The following is an 18,849-nucleotide window of genomic DNA, read 5'->3' on the forward strand; positions in this document are numbered from 1 at the left end:
GGGGCGGGGCGTGGGATATTGTGACAGATGAAGTCGCAAGTTGAATGACTTTATATGGGTCCGATAATGGTGGAATGTACTTTGTGGAGCATTTAGTTCAAACTACCTTGTTTGTACTATACTATTCACTGTTCTTTTCATCTGAAGCTATAGCAAAAGCTGAAACTAATAAGCCTATTCCTCCCTAGCCACTCTGACTAAAGAACTACGTATTCTACTGCATCATCCCCTTTTTTCTACTATTTAGCCCCGCCTTCTTTGGTGAAAGAGTTATGAACCGTTGACATGCCGTGGCATTATGCATGGGACATTATCTTAAGTCACCTCGCAATATCTTTATTAAAGCAGCTTTCCGTTCTACGGGATACTTCTAAAGCAAGAAATGCTTCAGCCCCAAAGGCATAAAAACGTCAATATGGCTATTAATGAGCCGGAGTTGAAGCTGCAGGCTCAGCTCGAAGCATAAATACCTTGGCCATGTGGGTAAGTTTAAGTGGGTAAGTCACAGGGCGCCTTTGCAGGCATACGAGATTGCTTCAACGTGTCCAGTTGAGGACATCCCGCGGAGCAGGCGTCTAAAGGCAAGCAAGAGTAGCGTCGAGGGCAACTCTTTAGAACCGATTCATCTGGGCTTTGCACTCACCGATATCAAATGCTGTCGTAGTCGGCGTGTTAAGCATTAAGAAGCCGCTGGCGATCACCAGCGCCCAGGGGCTGAGCGTCCATCGAGGGGTGCGGGTGCGGTTGCAGGTGCGGGTTGGAGTTCGCGGGGAGGGTCTCAGGCCACTCCGGGCAGCGGCTGTGGGTGGTGAGCAGGTTGGGTGGGAAAGGCACTGGCGGAAGAGCATGCTGGCGTTGCAGAGGGTCGCTCCACTTGGCGACGGGTGCTTCATAGTGATGATTGAAGAGTGGCAGTGAGATCTATAAAAAGGAAGGAAAGTATTTCGTTAGTAGGTTGGCAAACAAGCCTAGGCCAATCCCTCCTCCAGAACCCTCTAACCCGCCACTTTTGCTTTTCCGACTTCAAGCAAAGAGCACGCTTAGCCAATACCTCGAGGTATTGCCTTAACCATGCACGAATCGGAAACTAAATTGATGCCAGAAAAGCCAAAAGCCTGCCAAATCTGCAGCAGCAGCCTGTAGTCATCTTCTCCGTTGACTTGTTTTCCGGTCGACTGTGGCTTGAATGAATGCAAAGTGAGTAAGCGAGACGAGCAGCAGTCAGGGAGCGGAGGAGCCGTAGGATGACTTCGTGCTTTTCATTAAACATTATTTCGCAAAAACTGCTGCAGGGGCAGGCATATGAGCAGTGCCAGTGCCAGGGGAATGCCATAGAAAGCGGCCACAGCAAACATGCTGCTCGTCCCCCTCCGGCTGCTTTTCCATTCACCAATGAAAATGAGCAAGCCAGTTTTCGCTTTAATTTAACGCCGGCTAGGCGAGGAAAACAGAGCACAGGACAGACGACAGCTTGCGTAGCACTTTGTGTCAGAAACTCCCCGAGAAACTTATTTAGCCTATGCAAAGCGTGCGGAAGAGTGGGAAAAAGGGCCAAAGGTAGGCGGAAAAAGGCAGAGTGATAATGAACACGCCGCCCATCCAGTCATCTGGCCACGGAAAATTCTGGGCCCTATGTTTGTGTTTAGTTTGCAGATTTCTTTGATGTCTTTTAATTTTAACGGGCCGAGATGTGGATGAGGTGACGGCTGTCCTAAGTAAAACTCATTATGAGCCAAAAGGGACCGGGGTCAGGGAACTGCTAACTGGAAAAGACTGTAAGGCGCACCTGCTCCACTATGTCCTTCTACTGATTTTGATCTTATAATTGAGAACATAGCGCTTTATATGTGTATGTGTAGGCCTGCATGCAAAAAACAGTCATGGGGCAATTTGTCACGCTGCTGATGTTGCTGCTTTTCCAGGTACACCCTTGTTCTGGGCCTGGCCCTTGAAGCCATCACCTGTGTGTGGGCTCTTGTCGATAACTCAGTGCTTAATTGCTCATCTTTCAACGTCCAGGTCGCTCCCTGTGGCCCAACAACAAATTGGAAAAATTCTCCAAGAGCGGAGCGTGTCTAAAAATGCTGGCTGTCATAGTTTCAACTTGCTGCAGACTCACGATGTAGGTTAAATTAATAGTGACGCTCGCCGCTGCACCGTTCGCAGCTGCCATCTGGCGGTGCTTCGTTATTCGCTCTGCTGGCGACAAGTTTCCTGCTTTCCTGCCCGTTTGTTTGTCTGCAGTTTTCACTGGGAAATATGCGGTGAATTGAATGTACAGTTAGTTAATTACACGCTCTTTGGCTCTAAAAGAGTGGCATTAGCCAAGTGCTACAGCCACAATTTTTACTAAATGTCATGGAGAGATTTATCGACTAATAGTCAGGAATGGGCGCGGTCAAACTCAAATGATCACCGCAAGCGAAAGAATTTTTCCTAGACCACCAGTAGAATTAGCTAAATACAAGGTTATCTGGAGTCTTTAGTTCCCGCGTAAGTCCGAATCTCCATCGTCCATGCTGCTTAATTTAATTGACGGCCTGGTGGAAGAGCCATCAATCAACATTTTTTTATTTTATATGTCAACAAATTCCCAAGGCCCGACCATCGCTGCCCAGGCACAGAGAACTTACTGTGGCCGCCCCAAACGGGAGACTCGAGACTAAAACAAATTGCTGCTCGAGCAGTAAAATTTAAACATCGAACTATTCTTCGGGCGGACTTCCTGATTAACTTGAAATGGGAAAAGAGGAAAACAACTGAAAATTCAGAGAATTACAAAAATACCACAAACCAATTGATTAATTGATGAAGCACAGCTTTCATGGAAAATAATCTGGAGCGAACATCAGACGTACTCGAACACACTCGCTTAGTGGGCCACATGGCCCGGCACAATTTGCATAAATCGAAGCACAAAAGCGAGTTGACTGTGCTGGGAATCGGGCACAAAAGATATTTATCTTGCTCTGCCCCGCGACGCTCCGAGTGTTTGAATAAGTGTCAAATTAAATTGATCAATTAAGCAATTGACGTGCCGGTCCTCTGTGGGTCGGAGTGGATCGACAGAGCGAAAAACGCACAGAAAATGCACATCCAGATTTAGCTGAAAGAGGGCCCACGGCGACTTCTGCACACACAACAAGTGACGCAAATTGTGCAGAATGGGCCGTGCTGGGTTGCGTTAGCTGCTTCTCGAGGTCGTAATTTGGGTGTTGTCTAAAAACGACTCTGCTGGTGACAATTTCTGTCAATTCAGCGACGCTAATCAAGCCAGAGACAGCACAGCATTAAAGCAGGGTGTACCTCATGGCTGGTTTTGGGGAGACCTGGAGAAAGTGAGGGAGCTTCTGAGCTAGACAAATTGGCTGCTGTTCCGTTGGGCGGCAGCTTAAAGCCAAAGACATGCAGTTCTACATCCCAGCAAAGAGCCAACGTCATAAAATGCAGGAGCGACGAAGACTCGAACTCCCCCTCAGTTATAATCAACTGACTGTGCAGACAGAGGGGCAGAGTCAGCTCTAACTTTGTGGCAGCCCAAACGGAAGGCAACTGTCTAACCAGGGCCCAGAACACCAACAAGCCTGTTAAAGCAAAATGCAACTCCGTCTGGCCATTGTCACATTTGACGGCCAACACTTTTGATGATTTAATAATAAATGGCCCATGGGGAGGGGTGAAGCGAACGAGGGACTGTCGAGTGCAGTGGAGTGGACTCAGTGAAAGAGTGTGAAGCCAAGCCAACGAACCCGAAATAGCTGTTATAAGTTATGAGTTCGGCAATTATAAGATTTTTAGCCTGCTTAAAATTATATGCACTAGGAGAGTAGGTTCATCAAGTTGGCAGAAAAACTTTTGAAGTTTAAACTTTTTTTATCTAATAAATAAAGGCAAATTCGTTATTTATTCTGCTAACTACACAAAAAAAAAATTTCTACAGTGGCGGTCTAAAAAGAATAGTATTTGTCTTCCAGGATTTTATGACTCAATGTTAGCTTTAAGCAACAAATATATTAAACGTCGAGGCCGACAGAGCTCTGCTCAGAAAGAAAAACATTGTCTACAGTGGCGGATGCACTGTTTTTTTGGGATTAAATCGATTGTTCAATTGAATAGCTTATTGATTAATGTTCCTATAAATAATATCTGCAAGCATAATATTATAATATCAAAATCGACAATTTGTATACTTAAAAAAAATTTACGGATAACAAAGAACAGTTTCATAGTACAAAAGATTACAAAAAAAAATAATTTACGGATACAATACGGGAAACTCCCAGTTAAAAACATTTTGGAAAACTTCAAGTTTCGTAGGGTGTTCTGCAAACTTGAAATTAACTTTTTTTCACCACGAATAATTTACGGATAGATAACGGCAAATTGACAGTTAAAAAAATCAAAATCTTAAAAAAAAACTGAGCGGCATTTTTTTTGTTACGTACAATTAACGGATAAATAACGGCAAATTGTCGATAAGAAATAGTTTAAATTTCAAAACTTGATGCACATAAAGAGAGTAAATCTTGCCATGTTCGTCCGGCCGTTTCTACCCAAACAAGTCACTTAGCACTCTTTGGTAAACACCATTGGTGTCTATCTAGCTATCGAGATCTCAGAAACTATAAATGCTATAGATTTGGGATTTTTAATTCAATTTTAGTTTTTCTTACGCATGGCAATTTTTTTAAAACGTGCCACGCCCACTTTACACCCACAACTCGAAAGACATGGTAGAAAGAGGTTATTTGCTGTATATGTACACACACATTTTTCAAATTGGTCTTTTATTTTAGAAGTAACTGAGTTAAAAAGTCCTCTGCCGCCGCTCTGTAGCTGCTCTGCCGTCTGCGAAACCGACTAAAGCGTTCTTTATTTGTTTTTTTTTTAATTTTGGTTTTTTTTGTGTATAATTTTATTTTAAATACCTAAAAGAACTTAATAGAACTTATTTTTTAGTTCTGGGTTTTCTAACTTTCCTAAACATTTTTGAAATGCGGTTCCCACATTCTGTGTTCTTGCAGCTTTACTGCTGGCGGATCAAAGACCCAACAATTAAGAATCACCGACATCTTGTCGTGCGGAAGCCTCCTATTGGCCGCTTTCAAACTCCCAGCACTCGGTAAAAATTTGAACAACCGTCTCAGGCAAAGGAGAGTTGACAACTTTTTTATTTGCCCCTGTCTGGCAAGGAAGTCTGCTTTCCCTGCGTGACGTATTTGTATATTATTGTGGCAGGGCGCAGATATAGAGCCGAATAGCACTCGACAATGCGATAGGTTTGAAGGGCCGTCGAAAAGTCATGGCGGGGATCAGAGACACTTAAAGCCTGTTTTTATTGATTTTTAAAAGCACCCGGCCCAGTTCATTAAAGTCACATCAGGGGCGGATCTACCAGCCACTCGCCACCCGCAAAACCCCAAATAGACATAGAATACAACTACAGGAACAGCAAACAAACGGGGCGCCCACAAATCAACGCCTAACCGCAGGGGCGGCCGGATGGTGAATGGGGTGGGGGGGTTGTGAGGGGGCCGAAAAAAAACCCAGACGCCGCCATTTTGTCTGTCCCCGTCGAGGCGGGCATTAAATATGCAAAAAGCAACATGCGAAAAAAGTGTTGCATACTTTTAGTTGCTGCGTCAAACCGCAAAAAGGCAGCAGAGTAGTATAGGAAAGCGGAGCGAAAGCGAAAAAAGGAGCTCCCAACAGGAAGCCGGAAAAATAAATAGAACAAGAGAAAGAGGAGGAATAGGAAAACCCCCCTCTCTCACCACCCCTTCTCCGCTCCTCTCAGTCTCGCTTTGCTCTCCTTCGCGAGCCATTCATTAGCATAGACATAGAAAAGCAATATTGAATTTCTTTGCCTGTATGCGGGTGGAGGGCGGAGGGTGGAGGGTGGGGGTGTCAGGAGGAGGGGCGTAGGCGGAAAGGGGGTTCGAGGTCGCAAGGTTGCGAAAAATGTTTTACGCTTTGGTGAGCCGAGGAAATCACAGCGAGGCAGTGAAGCGTGAGAGGTGGAGGCAGGCGGAGCGAAAAGGGAAAAAGGAACGCTTCCTGACAGGCTCAAGCAGCGCCTTGGGATCAAATTAGTCGAGTTTTTGAAAAAAAAAATGCGGCAAATTCTAGACTTTGTGCATGATAAGTGGTGAATAAAGTGGTCGAGGAGGGATTCAGCACGGGGTCGTCAAAACGCTAGAACATGAGAGGCTAAAGCTGTAGAGAGGCCCTGACGTGGCAGCCCGACAGTCGTCACATGTCAGTTAGACAAACAGGAGTATGGAAACGAGGAGGCGCGAGGATATTGACAGCAGTTACCCAGAGGATGGGCCAACCCAGAAGGCGGAAGACCGACGAAAGTTGAAACAAGGATTAGCGAAATAGGCAAGTAGTGTAGTGATTAGTCAGGAAAAAAATAAGACCAGGCTGAAATATTATCAAAAACTTGCTAAGAACTTGCAACTTTTTAGTTTTTTATTGAAATGAATATTAAGTTTATAAAAGACAAAAAAGGAAGCTACCTCATGTTTTTACACTATAAAACGATTAAAACTGTTCGAAAAATAAACACATTTTGTAATTAAAACCGATCAGTTCGCCTGGTGATGCTGATCAAGAATTTATACTCTAAACTCGTATGTACATGTCACCTTCAATGCCACACTTTAATTTATAACATGGGATACATTTGTGATCTTATCATGCACATAAATATAGATTCAGGTTGTGCCTTTCGGAAACTCAAACGGCTTCGAAAAATTTAAAGGATGTGTGAGGCATCAGAGCGGATCTCCTGTCTGGCTGTGCTCCTCCTCCGTCGGACTACTCAGGTCTGTCAATTGAAGGAGCTGTTTCAGCCGTAACTTAGCCGGTCGCTCCACACAGAACACATCCTGTTACCCGCTTTGTCTGCGGTTTGTCATCATCCACATTGTCATCGTGTGTGGGCCTGTGAGGGAATTTTTATGAATTATAAGCCAGCGTCCCTCGACAAGAACCCAAGCATCGAAATATGTAAAAATGCTTTTTGAAAACATTTTCGGAGGAGGATGACAGCGCAGCCAGCGACATTGACAATGAGCCGGTAGTAAGTGGCTGCCAGGCACTGGCAACAACAAAGCGCTGATTGACAGGAAGGCACACAAAAGGGCTGGTCGGGGGGAGTGGCGGGACGAAATGCCATCGCACAGATGGATCCAGAACGGGTTCTGGAAGGAGAGGCAGTCGTTAGCCCGCTCAACGAAGCGCATCCAGGACATGTGGGCTGTGGTCCTGAGGCCTGAGGCCTGAGCCCACGCTCAAGCTCTATCGATTTTTGGGAATTATTTCCGGCCTCGCAAAGGGTTCGATATGCAACTGGGTTCGGGTTTTTGGGTTCGCCGTGCGAACGCAGCTGCGACCCAGCAGGCCGCGCATTCCCATCTTTAACCTTTGTCTTTTGGCCGTGGCTGCATATTTCGGGCCAGACAAATTAGTAACGCTTGATTAAGTTTTACTTTGCGCATTGTAAGTGAAAAGAACAACAGCACCACAACGCGGTGTTTTACCTATCATCATAGTAACTAAAATGGTCAATCATAAAGACTGTCTCGTGGCATTGTAACCAAACACATTAGGCCTTGTGACCGTTGCACAAGCACCCATAAGTTGGCTTGCACTGGTGGTTCCGGTGTTGAATTATTGAAATCGTGCCTGTACGAGTAATGCAGAAATTGTGTCACTGCCGTCCCAATTCACCAGACCGGGGAAGCGGTTCTTTAATGGGTCCCCGAAACAGGGCGGCAAGTTGAAAAGCAAACTTGGGCTCCCTCGTGGGTTTTGCGGTTTTTAGACCGACTGCCACCTGTTTGTGCTGCTGTTTTCCAATAGAAGCAAACCTTTATTAGACCTGGACCTTAAGATATCTTTATCAAGGTAATAGGCATTAGGCGAATGGCAAAACTAAAAAAAAGCTAAGCGGCAAAAAAAAAGTTCAAAAGACGAATAGTAAGGTACAAAGAAGTAACAGATCCGAAAAATCTTAACTCTTTTATTTACAACAAGAGAAGAAATCGTTTTCCGATTTTAAAAAAATTAAAATCGTAGTTCAGAAACTTTAAACCATTACAATGTTTAAAAGAGTTTTTCATAAAAATTAAAAAATATAAAACTTGCTCTTTTTATACCCTTGCAGAGGGTATTATAATTTCAGTCAGAAGTTTGCAAAGCAGTGAAGGAGAAAGTATATATATTCTTGATCAGCATCACTAGGAGAGTCGATCTAGCCATGTCCGTCTGTCCGTCCGTTTCTACGCAAACTAGTCTCTCAGTATTAAAGCTATCTGCATGAAACTTTCCCAAAAGTTGGCTTTCTATTGCAGGTAGTACATAAGTCGGAACAAGCTGGATCGGACGACTACAGCATATAGCTCCCATACAAAAGTTTTTAACGATGTAGGAAACAAATTCCTTAATGAAATCATTAAGGAATTATTTAATTTTCTTTAATTTTCTTTAAAGAGAACCGCACATTAAATAAACAGAGACTTTTTTTCGAAACAGTCACTCTTTGTGGATGCATAGACTTCTAAAAGACGACGAGAAGGTTTTTGGAGTTACAACTGCTATAATTCAGCTTATTGACGTAAACACCGACGTGAAAATAAGCTGAAACACCAAAGATGAATTTAAAAAAAAAAATTGTCATCTTCCACCAAGCGCTCTTCATCAAACAAACCGCAAAGTTGGAGCTATTTAATAAACAACATATTTAAAAATTATTCACCCGTTTTTTTAAAGCCATTTTAAAAATTCAACTTGTTACACTTTTACAACACAAAAAAAAAGGACACATATACAATTTTTTTTAATAGAGCCAGCATGTACTCGTCATTTTAATGTTGCTCTAAATCAATTTAAAGCTTCAGACTTTTTTAATCCAAGTGAAAAAAATTCACAGAACAAAAATTAAGTTATGTGTTGTCTTTGGAACAAAAAACTTAAAAAAGTACACAGCAAAAACTTCTCCGATTTTGGTTTCCGTAAAGATTCTTTACCAAAACGGTAACTTTACTAGTTCGCATCACTAATACAAAATTTTTCCCTTTTTAATTTTCTCCCTCGTTCTCGTTATGTAAAATGTGACGCCAAAATAATTTTTACTTTTTAAAATGTTAGAAAATAAAATTTTTGTTTGTAACTTTAAAAGTAGAAAGTTACAAACAAACGACTTTAAATAATTTCCAACTATAAAATTTACCCTTTTATACCATTGCTGATTTTGGCAGAACTCACTGAATACAGGATATTGTGGATTAGTACAGTGAAGGAAAAATTTAAGGTCCTATAAAGCATATTTGTTCATGATCAGAACAACTAGGAGACTTGATGTAACTCTAACACCAAATTGCACTGTTTCAACACAATAATTTGTGTCACTCCCTTTTCAATTTTATTCAAATCGGAGGACTATATTTGTATTTAGCTGTCATATATCCCGCCAAATCCAACATTTTGTATTCTATTAACTCTTCATTTTATTTTTCTTATTTCAAACGCTGTATGGGAAAACAGCTATATAAAAGATAATATATAAATGCTGCTGGCCAAATCAGAAAACTGTATGAAACGTTGAATTTTAAACACGATATAATAATCATTTTTCGTCAGAAAACTTGTAATCAGCAATATTGGATTTTGAAGGTGCGATCGTCACAATTTATTTACCTCTTTTGGGGGTATTTTAATTTGAAATCATTCATATGCGAAAATTGTCTATTACAGTGAAAAACGCTTGCAATTAAAAGCAACTTTTTCTTTAAATGAACATTTTCTTGGCCTACGAATTTGTATTTATATCAGTTTTTATTTCCCATTGCAAAAGTTTTTTGCCTTTCATCCCTTTCGAATGCATCAACAACATTTAGTACTTAACCCAAAAAAACCTTCCCTTATTAAGCAAACATGTTGCCCATTTATTAGCCCTCGAAGTTGGTCTGAGCCCCTTAATGATAATTTGTTTGACACCTGACGTGTGGCTCCCGATGAAAATCTCCCGGGAAGCGGACCGAACCATTTACATGGCATGGCTAGATTAACCTAGCCTGCACTTTCAAACTTGGGTGGACTAAGGTGTTGACTACCAAGGACAGAACACGTTGCATGTATGACAAAGCTTTGTCAGCGATTCCAATAGTAGACGTTTACAAATTAGCTGAGTTTGGTTGCATATGCGTTCATGGATAGTTCCCTCAATACGAGTGTTTGGCAACTAAAACCCTAATTACCAAGCCAAATCATTTGTATCGCCTCTTTGCCTGTTCTGAGACTTCCCGCATTTTGGTGGATCTGTGGGTTGGGCTGAGTTTGGATTGAGAATGGGGCCGGATCTAGGGCTGGGCCCGACCCTGAGTCCATTGCAGCCAGAGCACGGCTAATGACGCTACATTGTTTTGTGATGCGTGAAATTTGGATGACTTCAAGTCCACGATCTATATTCTGGGACGAGCCAGCGCCAGCGACTTGCCTCAATGCCTCCGACAAATCGTTATGCACACAGGGCTATCATTCAGTGATCAGACATGAGCCTAGGAGCATGCGGGAAGTCGTCGTCAAGTTGATTAGCGGCGATTCACTTCCGCTGCGCATCAGAGGGGCAATTTTGTCTTTCAAACACAACTCTAGTATGCTCCGCAGCGATCGCAATTTCGCGCAGTGAACTGTAACCGAAAGTTAATTAGCTCGACGAAATCCTCGCCGTAAATGTCTTAGCTAGGGGCACGCCCGGGTACATTTACATACAATGTAGAACAGAGTTCTTCGAGAGAACGGACAACCATAAGGGGCTAACATAAGGGTCACCAACAGAAAGGAAGCCAAGCAGGAAATCTTAATGGTTGTGTGGTCGGACTCGAGAAAAAGGGTTCGTCCCATCTAGGAGGAAGTGTGAGAACATTGTCTGAGGCATTGTTACGGGAACGGGAGCCAGGGTGAGTTAATAAGATCTAACCAACAATCGTCCGCTGTTAGATCTTGCCATATGGCAGTACACTTTTAAGTTTCTTGTAAATTGTTTTCAACAGCTTTTCCCAACTTCTCTTGCTTCCAGAGCTGTCCAGTCTTGACAGCTTGAAATATTTGGGATACTTTAACACACCCAACTTTTTCTGAACTAGTAACCGCCGCAAGGGTGGAGAAAAACTGCGGAGGGAAAAACGCTGAAAGCCCCAAGATGTCTTTAAGCTCCCTAGACGAGACAAATAATACTTTTGGCAAGAACAAAGCAAGCGCCAATTTATTTAATGAAAAATTCTCACCAACCTACCAAGTTGCAAGAATACTCTCAGTGCTACTGGCAGAACTTGTATGACTGCTTTACAAGCACTAGACAGCGTAATTAATTCACAAGTTAAAAAATAAGTAAAAACTTTGGAAAATTCACAAAGGCAATACACCACCGAACAAAACTAATAATCGAGCCCATCAGGCAACGAATTGGTGTGTACCTGCTCCTGGAAGAGGTCCGCCAGACACTGAAGAAAGTGTGGCACCTTTGCGCCTTTGCGTCTTTGTTTGCGTATCTTCAGTCTTCTGTGCATCTGTTTTTAGATCTGGTCTGTCTTTTGTTCGCCGCTGGCGAACCAAACAAATAAACTCGGGGCCAAGTTATGACAGTCGACTGCTGTCACCGTCGAGGGCCGCAGGAAACATTATTCTTAGTTAGATGCTAATTAATTAGAAGACGCGGAGGAGTGAGGTTGCCTGGGGACCATTCGGTAGCAGCCATGTGGGCAGCGACACAATATCGTCGAGCCAGCAGCAAAAATGCTCGAAACGCACACGAGAAAAGACACTTCTGGAGTATAAATTTTGTTGATTGTTGTATTCGTCAGGCTTTGAAAAATGACCTGGGGGAGGCGAAGTGAAAAAATAAGGCTAAATGGGAGTTCAATACGAAAAGAAGACACTAATATAAAGTGTCAAACGACGGAGCAAGTTTTTTTTCAAATCAGAAGACAAAACGACAAGTACCAAAACTAATATTTATATTCAATAAGTCCATAAATATGCAATGATACAATTTTAATTTTTAACAATTTGTTATTCCCTTTTTAAATTGCAAGTATTCGTACAATATATAAAAAAAATTTAGTTAAAATAGTTTTAAGTTTAAAACTGAAATAATCATAGTAATCTGAAATTGTGCACACCAAATTAAAGCTTAGTTCTAAATTATAAAACCATTAATAAAACCCTAAGAACAAAAAAAATGAAAATAGAGATGCTAAAGAAATTATTTCTTAAAAGTTATGTTAAGAGAAAACTCTTAACGTTTAGTATACAAAACCCCAGCCAATAGTAAAAATTGTTTAATTTTAAAATTGTTTGAAAAAACAAAAAAAATTATTCAAAACTTGTTTTTATTTTGAAACCTTTACATTCCAAAAAACGAAAAAATAAACCCACAAGCTTTGCACTTATTATAAATATCCGTAAAAACAACCTAATTATAGCGTGTTAATACTTTTTGAAGAATCTGTAATGATCAGAAACATTTTTTTTTGTTTTCACAATATTGTTTACGATGTTAAAGTGCGAAAGAAGAACTTTCAGAAATGATTTTTGATTTGTGAGCGATATTGATTCGCTCAAAATATCAGCCTTTATATACAAAATGGCGAGATTTAAATATGATCAAGTAGATTGAGCCACGGACCAACAAGTTTATAGGTCACTGTACTTGGTGTAGTGACGATACCAAGAGCGTGTGCATAGGAGGCTACTATATATCCATAGAATTGAAAATCTGCTGTAATGATCCGATACTAACGAGTAACATAACTAAATGAATAAGGATTGGATACCAAAACTTTAAGAACATTAATTGGTTGAGGAGAAAGGGCGGTGAAAGGGACAAACTAAACATTTTTTTAAGTGGAGTTCTTGAGCTTGGGTTGGTAAAATATAAAATCGTCGCGCTGAATGAATCCGAATGTAAACATTTAAAGAGTGTATTTATTCAGTCGAATGCTTATCAATTTTTCGGCACAAAATTTGATATTATTTATTTTATATGTTGAAGATGCGATCATCACGACTTTTTTACCTCGTTAAGAAGTGTTTTTATTGATACAAAATAGTTGTCATTTGTCTCTTTTTAAAAATCGTTTTAAACTTTCAACTGGTAGTTTTTCTATCAATATATCTTACCATATAATGGTAATAACAGCAATAATAATATAAAAATAGGGCCTTTGTCTCAATTACAATTCTTTGAGCTAATGGTCATAACAACATAATTAAATTGAAGCAAATCGTGAACTTTTAAACAGAATGTAACATTTATTCCATTATTATGCTTAATATAGCAAACCACTTATAAACCAATAATTTCCAAAAAATTTATAATGATTAATACGTTTTACAAATATAGTCAACAAGGTTTTTTTTAAGTTTCCACTTGTGCAACAAGATTTTAAGATTTTAAGTAGATGAAATTGTTTATAGCAGCGTCAAATTTCTTTAGTAAAAAAGACTTGAGCACCAATTCTGCGTCTATGGCGAAACTTTTTCCAGAGGGGAAATAATATTTTCCCTCACAATGGACCACGAAATGTTTACTCAGCGATGCTATAAAAATGATTGCGCCCCAAACGGCGATTCACTCGGATTGAGAGACGCGCCCGCCTGCTGCCAACTTGTTTACACAAGTTTTAATTAGAGTAATTATGATTTTTACACGAAATTAATTATGCATGCGCGATTGCGGGCGCATCTTCGCATCTCGCGGCTGAGATAACCGAGCAAACTTAAGTTCCTAAACCATCCTAAGTGGGCACGGCAATCATTCAGGCTATACACGGCGAATGAGGGGAAAGCGAGATCTGGGAATTTTAATTGCCAAACAATTTCCACTTAATTACCTCGGAGAACAGAGGAAAAATTATGGAATTCGGGGCCAGAGACCCAGCCTCATTGCGTGTCTAGCGAGCTGTGAAGTTGCCAAAGACTCGGGATCGTAGTCGTGATTACGAGGCTGATACTTCAAGTAACTGCATCTGCGAGATAACAATCAGTGCAAGTGCCGTCGGAAAATCTTTCTCCGTCCCATACAGTCACTCGCAGTTCTTCTTTCGGAATTTACGACACGGCATCGTCAGATGCCGCCGCTTTTCTTGTTTGTAAAATGCAGCAGGTTAGTTTGATTAACCCAACATGTTGACAGTTTGACTCTTTCTTAGCTTGTGTTTGATTAATGATACGAGGGGGACCGCCACCGAATTCAAATGTGAAAAACGGGCTTAGATAATGGATAGCAAGATAAACTTGTTTGAAATGATAATCGGCCACATTAATGTCCCTTTTCCTGCTCAGTGGCCCATTCAATTACCAATAATAACATATTTCTGCCTACCAGCTTACTCAATTGGCTACGATAGGTGACAAATAAACTAGTTTGTGTTTTTCGATAATCCGGTTTATTAACATAATTGCCACACAGGGAAGTGTTGCAAACTCCTGAAGTTTCGCCACCCAACTCACCTATGTATATATTCTAGGTGTTTTGAGTTAGACCTAAGTTGACTTAAGATGTATATTGATTGTATTCCGCTGTCAAAAGAGTGCAGTTCCCAACTTTCGAGCACTTCCAGATAATTGATAATGGTCGTTCACTGGGGCACTGATAGATATTCTAGCTGCTGGTGTTTCGATATGTCTGAGCACTATGTCTGAGCATTTCTCAGCTATTTCACACACATTTCACACACTTTGCCGCGCACTTCGCGTGCGGCCGCAGGTGCAAGTGCCGCATCTTGCTGTGGCGTGGCCAAGTCGCACTTTATCCAAGTCGAATCTCTGCACTCGCGCACTCCGATTGGCTAATCCCGACTCGATCCGATCCGATGCGATTCTATTCGATTCGATTCGATTCGATTCGCCGGGGAAAGCGGGGCAGGGCAGGCGGTACTCGGTACTTGCGACCGCGTTGTTCTTGCCACTGGCGCTGGCGCTGGGATGGATGTGAGTATGGATGAGGCTGAGGGCCCAACGGCAGGGCGACGGACTGCGGGTGGCGGACTGCGGACTGCGGACTGCGTACTCCGGACTGCGACTCCTCGATCTTGTAACGCGCGGAACGAAAGTTGAACGAAGATTGAATCGAGTCGCCGAGCGCGTTACTTGCAGCGCCACGGGTTGTTGCATGTAAGGCTGTGGATTGTAAGAGCGGGCCCAAGAGAGGAGCGTGCTTCGTTGAGTTGAAAACGAAACCGAATCCGAAACCGAAACCGAAAACGAAACGGAAATGAAACGGAAAACGAGCTCTTGCCGATGGCTCTCTTCTGCGTATTGAGAGCGGTTGGCAAAGGACCTGCACGCAGTTGAAACGATTAAATCATTCAACACGAGGTCATGATTCATGATTATGTTTAAACCTCTTGTCTTGAGAAGGCGTAGCTCATATATTAGCTCGAGGTGCTGCCGATGGACAGCCAGCCGCATGGGAAAGAATTTTCCTGCTCATTGGCGTTGTGCCAATCAGACTCTCCGAGAGCTGCGTTTACCTGCCCAGGCACAGCAACTTCACCTGTCCGCTCTGTACGCCGGAATGAGGGCTCTCTGTGCGCTGCAGCCGCTCTTCCGTTTGGTATAAGAGATTTCTTTGTCACCCGTTCCGCTGGCGGCACGGATGGTAGCCGAGTGAAACAAAACAAGAGCGAATTCGAACTGTTGATTTGTTTTTACCTTTCCAGAGTCTAGTTTTCCTTTCGCTCGGTTTTCCAGCCGAAATTATCTTGCAGTCCAAATTGAAAATGGTGGGCTTCCCTGAATTTCCAATAATTGTGGCCGGCATTAATCAAGATTTCGCAGATACAACTTGTCACAAAGTGGCCTTCTTGACCACTATACTGACATTAGAGTTCATATTTTTCCATAAAATTGTTTCTGCCTGGAAACCCCCATGTTTACATACAGTGCTGGAACAAATAATAGCAACGACATTTTCATATCCGCTTGAAAGACATTTCCTAAATACTAGTATGTAGGAAAGCTGTTGCGTTGTAAATAACAAAACGTAGAGCACGTTTTCCATACTTTATTTTTGTTTCTTTTTGAGAATTCATTATGTCTAGCAAACTTATGTTGGGCTGGAAAATAAAAGAAAAACGCGACCGAATTGCAAAGGTTAAAGGTTAAGTTAAAACACTTTAGGATAATTAAAGCATTGTTTATTTAAGGGCATCAGTCTTCACTTGCTTAATAAAAATTAGCATACTGGAAATAGTTTTGAAGGCTAAGAAAGTTACATTTATAGGTAATACATTTTTACCCTCGGATATCGGTCTAATATTCTGGATCTAAAAACAAGTGTTTATTGCCGTCATAGTATAAGTGAAAAGGGACTTACATTAGGAATTAAGGCAGTAGAATGACCCTCAACGCTTATCAGCCCTCAGAAAGAAAATAATTATTGTTTTAAACCTAGTTACTACCATGATGCAAATCCGATTTAGAACTTTTAAGCGGGTCCTTAAATTAAATTCGAATAAATGAAAAAATCATGGGACAAATTACAAAAAAAAAAGTGCCAGTTGTCACCAATTTTGTTCCAATCTATAAATTTATATGTCTTGTTAGTGTTTTGCACCCTTAAAAACTGATTGATTTACCATAACAATAATACAGTTGAAGCAATTGAAAAAAATACTATTTTTAAACCTTGGGTATTAAATTTATAATTTTTTCCAAGAAAAAATATTGATAAACATTTTTCTTTTATAGATTCAAAAAATAAAATAAAAAATGTCATTAAATCGTTTGGTTTTTATACCCTTGCAGAGGGTATTATAATTTCAGTCAGAAGTTTGCAACGCAGTGAAGGAGACGTTTCCGATCCTATAAAGTATATATATTCTTGATCAGCATCACTAGTAGAGTCGATCTAGCCATGTCCGTCTGTCATTCCGTCTGTCCGTCTGTCCGTCCGTTTATATGCAAACTAGTCTATCAGTTTTTAAGCTATCTGCATGAAACTTTCCCAAAAGTTGTCTTTCTATTGCAGGTAGTATATAAGTCGGAACGAGCCGGATCGGACGACTATAGCATATAGCTCCCATAGGAACAATCGAAAAAAAAATTAAAAAAAAATTATAACTTTGCTGTTTTTTAATTTTTTTTTAGTTCTTCGAAATTTAGTAATGGTTTAATATTTCAGAATTATGATTTAAATTTTATCAAAATCGGACGACTATAGCATATAGCTCCCATAGGAACAATCGGAAAAATAAATGAAAAAAAATTATAAATTTTCTGTTTTTTAATTTTTTTTTTTTTAGTTCTTCGAGATATAGTAATGGATAAATATTTCAGAATTACGGTTTAAATTTCATCAAAATCGGACGACTTTAGCATATAGCTCCAATAGAAATAATAAAATTATATAAAATAACTACCTAATAATGAGCTGCAAATCATCATTGCTTCAATGTTTTTAGACATATACGCAAGTAAATCATAATTTTAATGTTTTCAAAAATATTTAATTATTGCAATAGCTGCAAGGGTATATAAACTTCGGCTTGCCGAAGTTTGCTTCCTTTTTTGTTTACTATAAAATATATGCCAAAATGTGTTTATAAAAATAACCAAAAAACGAACGACGAATGTTTTTAACAAATTACAAAGGTGGAAACTTAATTCCGCCTCTGTAATTCGTTGGTAACAGCCATGTTTCATTAAAACAATTAAAAACTATAAAGTATATTTCATAAATGGCATTCTCTTATGCCGATACATTCTTTCAAAACAATAAGCAACTAAAGTTGCTTAGATTAAAGAAGTACATGCATTCATATTAAAACATAACTCAAACAATAGTTAAAAATACAAAATAGTTAACAAAATAAATAAACATAAAGGGTAAATTTGAAAATAGAAACTAGCATTGGAATCGAACTCGTTTTCACTGCACTTTTAATACAGTAACAACTTTCTATCTTTTTTATCTTTTTTATTATCTTGGCCAAAAATTGTAATATGCAGACATGAAATTCAAAGGCTATGAACAGATGACTAAATAAGGAATTGAAATCGGGAGTTCAGAGATTTATTTGAGTGAAAATATGTAAAATTGTATGTGAATATTTTAGTCGTTTCACAAAAATTGTATAAAAGTGCCTACAAGAACCACCAAACAAAGGGTTTTTATGCCTTTTGATGTGTTTTCATTCTTTTTCAAACATAAAGTATTAAAAAAAAAAAAAAAAAATAGTTGCACTATAGCAAATGATGAATCAACTAAGGTTCCAGATGTAAAATCCAGCTTGGCCGTTATTATGCGTCAAAATACCCTTTGATCGACGTTTTTGGCACTTTGATGTCCTTTTTCGCGAAATTTGAGGGAGGTGAAGAAATTCAAAGGAAGAGTTCCTGTTGAGATCATCGAGATTTAATAGACCTATATAGTCGCACCAAAGTATTTTCATTTATTTTTGATAAATACCTAAAATAAAACTTAAGCGTTATTTCTAAGTATATCCAAATAAAAATCAACAGACATGATCATTGAGGATTTGAAAAGATACATTTTGCAGCTATTATGAGTGGGTGATTTTTCACTTAAAAAAATTGGAATAATAACAACTTTTGGTTCTGAACCCAAGATTTTAAGCATAAATATACAACACCTAAACTGTTTCTTATCAGATTTTCATAAGGCCAGTGAAGCGTTAGTAATAGTATAAAATAAGTAACTAATTATTTGAATTAAATGAAATTGTATTCGCCGAAACGCGGATCTTGAATTTCTAAATGTCGTGAATGATTTACGGACGCAAGGCTTGATGGTGGATGGGGGACTGATAAATGCAG

The 18,849-nt window shown here is 40.1% G+C and overlaps 1 protein-coding gene across 1 annotated transcript in view; it reads right to left on the reverse strand.

Annotated features, from left to right (window-relative positions):
- The window catches only part of LOC128253254 (uncharacterized), a 39,559-nt gene extending 24,411 nt beyond the window's left edge, over positions 1-15,148 (reverse strand). The window contains 2 exon segments of the mRNA XM_052981518.1: positions 644-921; positions 14,521-15,148. Of these exon segments, the coding sequence (XP_052837478.1) occupies positions 644-893 (250 nt within the window). The 5' untranslated portion in view covers positions 894-921; positions 14,521-15,148.
- Between the last annotated feature and the right edge of the window lie 3,701 nt (positions 15,149-18,849).

Source organism: Drosophila gunungcola (assembly GCF_025200985.1).
Source record: "Drosophila gunungcola strain Sukarami chromosome 2L unlocalized genomic scaffold, Dgunungcola_SK_2 000007F, whole genome shotgun sequence".
Lineage (NCBI taxonomy): Eukaryota > Metazoa > Arthropoda > Insecta > Diptera > Drosophilidae > Drosophila > Drosophila gunungcola.